At 44.0% G+C, this 6,000-nt stretch overlaps 1 protein-coding gene across 6 annotated transcripts in view; it reads right to left on the minus strand.

Annotated features, from left to right (window-relative positions):
- capn3a (calpain 3a, (p94)) overlaps window positions 1–4,883 on the minus strand; it is a 45,835-nt gene extending 40,952 nt beyond the window's left edge. For 2 of the 6 annotated variants that reach the window (XM_031787653.1, XM_031787648.1), the window contains exons 1-2: window positions 4,428–4,881; window positions 759–828 (exon numbers count right to left, since the gene is read on the minus strand). In XM_031787653.1, coding sequence (XP_031643513.1) covers window positions 759–828; window positions 4,428–4,679 — 322 coding nt within the window. In that variant the 5' untranslated portion in view covers window positions 4,680–4,881. Of the gene's footprint in view, window positions 1–758; window positions 829–4,427 lie in introns of all 6 variants that reach the window. The other 4 variants (XM_031787652.1, XM_031787651.1, XM_031787650.1 and 1 more) reach the window with 4 other exon arrangements.
- Between the last annotated feature and the right edge of the window lie 1,117 nt (window positions 4,884–6,000).

Below are 6,000 nucleotides of genomic sequence, written 5' to 3' on the forward strand. Positions count from 1 at the left end.
GGGGTCAGTGTAGTATTGAGGTCAGTGTAGTGTTGGGGTCAGTGTAGTGTTGGGGTCAGGTAAGTGTTGTGTTGGGGTCAGTGTAGTATTGGGGTCAGTGTAGTGTAGTGTTGGGGTCAGTGTAGTGTAGTGTTGGGGTCAGTGTAGTATTGAGGTCAGTGTAGTGTTGGGTTCAGTGTAGTGTTGGGGTCAGTGTGGTGTTGGGGTCAGTGTAGTGTAGTGTTGGGGTCAGGGAAGTGTAGTGTTGGGGTCAGGTAAGTGTAGTGTAGTGTTGGGGTCAGTGTGGTGTTGGGGTCAGTGTAGTGTTGGGGTCAGGGAAGTGTAGTGTTGGGGTCAGTGTGGTGTTGGGGTCAGTGTAGTGTAGTGTTGGGGTCAGGTAAGTGTAGTGTTGGGGTCAGTGTAGTGTTGGGGTCAGGGAAGTGTAGTGTTGGGGTCAGTGTGGTGTTGGGGTCAGTGTAGTGTTGGGGTCAGTGTAGTGTTGGGGTCAGTGTGGTGTTGGGGTCAGGTAAGTGTAGTGTTGGGGTCTGTGTAGTGTTGGGGTCAGTGTAGTGTTGGGGTCAGTGTGGTGTTGGGGTCAGGTAAGTGTAGTGTTGGGGTCAGTGTAGTGTAGTGTTGGGGTCAGTGTAGTGTAGTGTTGGGGTCAGGTAAGTGTAGTGTTGGGGTCAGTGTAGTGTAGTGTTGGGGTCAGTGTAGTGTAGTGTTGGGGTCAGGTAAGTGTAGTGTTGGGGTCTGTGTAGTGGAGTGTAGTTATTATTTACCAAGGTCTCCCTGGCAAATGTCTGTCCTGCTGGCTCCGCCCACAATGAACTGAGGGTTCTCACAGATCTCCTGAAGACACACAGAAACAGATAGACATGTGGATTAGCTGACTGGAAGGATATATATTGAAGACACACAGACACAAACAGACATGTGGATTAGCTGACTAGGGGGATATATATTGAAGACACACAGACACAAACAGACATGTGGATTAGCTGACTGGGAGGATACCGTTGAAGTCGGAAGTTTACATACCCTTAGGTTGGAGTCATTAAAACTCATTATTCAACCACTCCACAAAATTCTTGTTAACAAACTATAGTTTTGTCAAGTCGGTTAGGACATCTACTTTGTGCATGGCACAAGTAATTTTTCCAACAATTGTTGACAGACAGATTATTCCACTTATAATTCACTATATCACAATTCCAGTGGGTCAGAAGTTTACATACACTAAGTTGACTCTGCCTTTAAACAGCCTGGAAAATTCCAGAAAATGATGTTTCTGATAGGCTAATTGACATCATTTGAGTCAATAGGAGGTGTACCTGTGGATATATTTCAAGGCCTACCTTCAAACTCAGTGCCTCTTTGCTTGACAAAATGGGAAAATCAAAAGAAATAAGCCAAGACCCCAGAAAAACAATTGTAGATCTCCACAGGTCTGGTTCATCCTTGGGTGAAATTTCCAATCGCCTAAAGGTACCACGTTCATCTGTACAAACAATAGTACGCAAGTATAAACACCATGGGACCACGCAGCCGTCATACAGCTCAGGAAGGAGAAGCGTTCTGTCTCCTAGAGATGAATGTACTTTGGTGAGAAAAGTGCAAATCAATCCCAGAACAGCAGTAAAGGACCTTGTGAAGATGCTGGAGGAAACAGGTACAAAAGTATCTATATCCACAGAAAAACGAGTCCTATATCGACATAACCTGAAAGGCCGCTCGGCAAGGAAGAAGACACTGCTCCAAAACCGCCATAAAAAAGCTAGACTACGGTTTGCAACTGCACAGGGGGACAAAGATCATACTTTTTGGAGAAATGTCCTCTGGTCTGATGAAACAATAATAGAACTGTTTGGCCATAATGACCATAGTTATGTTTGGAGGAAAAAGGGGGATGCTTGCAAGCCGAAGAACACCATCCCAACCTTGAAGCACGGGGGTGGCAGCATCATGTTGTGGGGGTGCTTTGCTGCAGGAGGGTCTGGTGCACTTCACAAAATAGATGGCATCATGAGGGAAGAAAATTATGTGGATATATTGAAGCAACATCAGTCAGTTAAAGCTTGGTCGCAAATGTCTTCCAAATGGACAATGACCCCAAGTATACTTCCAAAGTTGTGGCAAAATGGCTTAAGGACAACAAAGTCAAGGTATTGGAGTGGCCATCACAAAGCCCTGACCTCAAACCTATAGAAAATTTGTGGGCAGAACTGAAAAAGCGTGTGTGAGCAAGGAGGCCTACAAACCTGACTCAGTCACACCAGCTCTGTCAGGAGGAATGGGCCAAAATTCACCCAACCTATTGTGGGAAGCTTGTGGAAGGCTACCCAAAACATTTGACCCAAGTTAAACAATTTAAAGGCAATGCTACTAAATACTAATACTAATGAGTGTATGTAAACTTCTGACCCACTGGGAATGTGATGAAATAAATAAAAGCTGAAATAAATCATTCTCTCTACTATTATTCTGACATTTCACATTCTTAACATAAAGTGGTGATACTAACTGACCTAAAACAGGGAATTATTTCTAGGATTAAACGTCAGAAATTGTGAAAAACTGAGTTTAAATGTATTTGGCTATTGTATGTAACCTTTCTGTCTTCAATTGTATATCTGTCACTTTAGGTTTGCATGTATTCTAAACTAGTTCACTGCTGTGAAATAGTGGCCCATTACAGTGAATAACAACAGTATGGAGCTGATGAAGCACTTTCATTGTTTGGAACTAGAAGGAAAGTACCGGCAAACACTATGCCAATACTCACATAGAAACACAGACACGTGGATTAGTTAACATGTGATCTAGCTGGGTGGTTCCAGCTCTGAATGCTGATTGGGCTGAAAGCTGTGGTATATCGGAGTGTATACCACGGGTACGACAAAATATTAGATTTTTGCTGATCTAATTATGTTGATAACTAGTTTATAGTAGCAATGAGGCGCCTCGGGGGTTGTGGTATACGGCAAATATACCACGGCTAAGGGCTGTGTCCAGGTGTTGCGTCGTGCATAAGAACAACCCTTAGCCTTATTGCTTAAATATTCTATACTGAACAAAAAATAAAACCGCAACATACAACAATTTAAATTATTTTACTGAGTTACAGTTCTTATGAAGAAATAAGTCAATTGAAATAAATTCATTAGGCCCTAATCTATGGATTTCACATGACTTGGCAGGGGCGCAGCCATAGGTGGGCCTGGGCGGGCATAGGCCCACCCACTTGGTCCCTGGTTCGAGCCCAGGTTGGGTCGAGGAGAGAGACGAAAGCTATACTGTTACACATGCAGACTCATTTAGTCAACTAGCTTCTCTCGGTTTGATGCAGTCAAGACAGGTACTAGTAATCCTAAACTCAGCAAAAAAAGAAACGTCCTCTCCCTGTCAACTGCGTTTATTTTCAGCAAACTTAACATGTGTAAATATTTGTATGAACATAACAAGATTCAACAACTGAGACATAAACTGAACAAGTACCACAGGCATTTCTAACCATATGATTCAGAACCATTTCTAACCAAATGATTCAGAACCATTTCTAACCATTCTATAACCAAATGATTCAGAACCATTTCTAACCATATGATTCAGAACCATTTCTAACCATTCTATAACCATATTTTTCACAACCATTTCTAACCATTCTACAACCATATGATTCAGAACCATTTCTAACCATTCTATAACCATATGATTCAGAACCATTTCTAATCATTCTATAACCATATGATTCAGAACCATTTCTAACAATTTCTAACCATATGATTCAGAACCATTTCTAACCATTCTATAACCATATTTTTCACAACCATTTCTAACCATTCTACAACCATATGATTCAGAACCATTTCTAACCATTCTATAACGATATGATTCAGAACCATTTCTAACCATTCTATAACCATATGATTCAGAACCATTTCTAACCATATGATTCAGAACCATTTCTAACCATTCTGATACATCCATATTTTAAGCAGCCATAACAACAGTTATTCTAGCCCATAATGCTAAACACTTAGATCCAGATAAGATTATACAAAATCTGTGAGAATATTCGTTTTGCCTTTCAAAAGCATCCGGAAACGTCCTTGTTGTTGACTTGGTATTGTAGGATATAATCCATTCCTGCGTGTCCATTCCTTCCCCCTCTTTATTGAATCATCTTCCTCTCCTGTATACCCCCCCCCCCTTCTCTTCTCCTACCTTGGGTATCCTCCAGATCCACCCCACTCCCCCACCCCTCCTCTCCTACCTTGGGTCTCCTCCAGATCCACCCCCCCCCTACCTTGGGTCTCCTCCAGATCCACCCCACTCCCCCACCCCTCCTCTCCTACCTTGGGTCTCCTCCAGATCCACCCCACTCCCCCCCCCCCTCTCCTACCTTGGGTATCCTCCAGATCCACCCCCCCCCCCCCCTCCTCTCCTACCTTGGGTCTCTTCCAGACGATGTTCTTGACCTTGTTGGACTTGTGTCCCAGCTCCTTGTACCCCAGAGACTCCACGGAGGCTGGGAAGGTGTCATCCTCAAACAGGCACTTCTTGGTGAGGCACTCTTGTTTGAGTGCGGTAAAGTCCTGTCCGCTGAAGCGCAGGGGCTTGCTGAGGGATCCTTCTCCATCTCTTCTCTCTCTCTCCCGGATCAGCCGGTCACAGAAGAAGCCGGACGGTGTATAGGGCATTCTGGGTTATTATTTTTTTAACTGCTGGCTTTTGCCACTTCCACTAAAGTCTTTACAAGCCTAAAAAGCTAACCTCTGATTGGCTGTGTCGTTGTATGACGTCCCCCTCTCTCTTGGTCATAGAGTAGACTCTAAAAGGCATGCCGGGGCGAACAAGACTCCACATGCATTCACATTCACCTGCATTAACACACACACACACATACTGACACACACACACACTGACACACATACTGACACACACACACACACTGACACACATACTGACACACACACACACACACTGACACACATACTGACACACACACACACTGACACACATACTGACACACACACACACTAACACACATACTGACACACATGCGCTCACATGCACACACACACACACACACACACTCAAGCTCTCTCACACACACACACTGACACACATGCGCTCACATGCAGACACACACACACACACTGACACACATACTGACACACATGCGCTCACATGCACACACACACACACACACTCAAGCTCTCTCACACACACACACTGACACACATGCGGTCACATGCAGACACACACACACACACTGACGCATGCACACACACACACACACACTGACGCACGCACGCACACACACAAAAATGTTGTCTATTTGTTGCATTCCCATTGGTCCCCGAACAATGCCGCCCAACGTTCCTTAGCAGTGGTCATTTCAGTGGTGTTATTGTGTTGCCACACAAAGGGGGGGGGTACCGGGCCGCGCCACCGCCCATGTAAACAGTGGTCAGTAGATGGTCTGCCTCTGCAGAAGGCATTCAGTCCGTTTAGCCCTATTCCATTCTCTCCATGGAGCTCAGTATACAGCGATCTCAGCACATCTCCACTACAGCAGCAGGCCGAGTTCTCTCTGTGGTAAACTAGCTAACGCTGTGAGGGGGAACTCCCACCACCCCTTTAATCAGTCAGGTATATTTTAATCAAGGGGACACACCCTAATGATATACACAGAGACCTTAGGTTCTACATGCGCAAAGCATAGTTCTGGAGATATTGGTTTTCACATCCCAGATTTCAGAATTATTTTTGAAGTGAATTCTTCTTTCATAACTCATTAAGGAACGTCACCTCAAAGGTACTTAAATGTACAGACTATCAAAATCCTGAGACATTTTGTATTGTAGTTTTATTAGTATTCACAGATAGATGGAACCCTATGGCTCTGAAATGTCAATTTGTGTTCAGCCATTAAGGTTCAACCTGGAACAGAACGGTGATTTGGATAGAAAAGGACATTTAATGATTTAAATAAAGAGAATTACGCTTCCTTTCTAA

The sequence above is a fragment of the Oncorhynchus kisutch genome, linkage group LG14, assembly GCF_002021735.2.
Source record: "Oncorhynchus kisutch isolate 150728-3 linkage group LG14, Okis_V2, whole genome shotgun sequence".
In the NCBI taxonomy this organism is placed as follows: domain Eukaryota; kingdom Metazoa; phylum Chordata; class Actinopteri; order Salmoniformes; family Salmonidae; genus Oncorhynchus; species Oncorhynchus kisutch.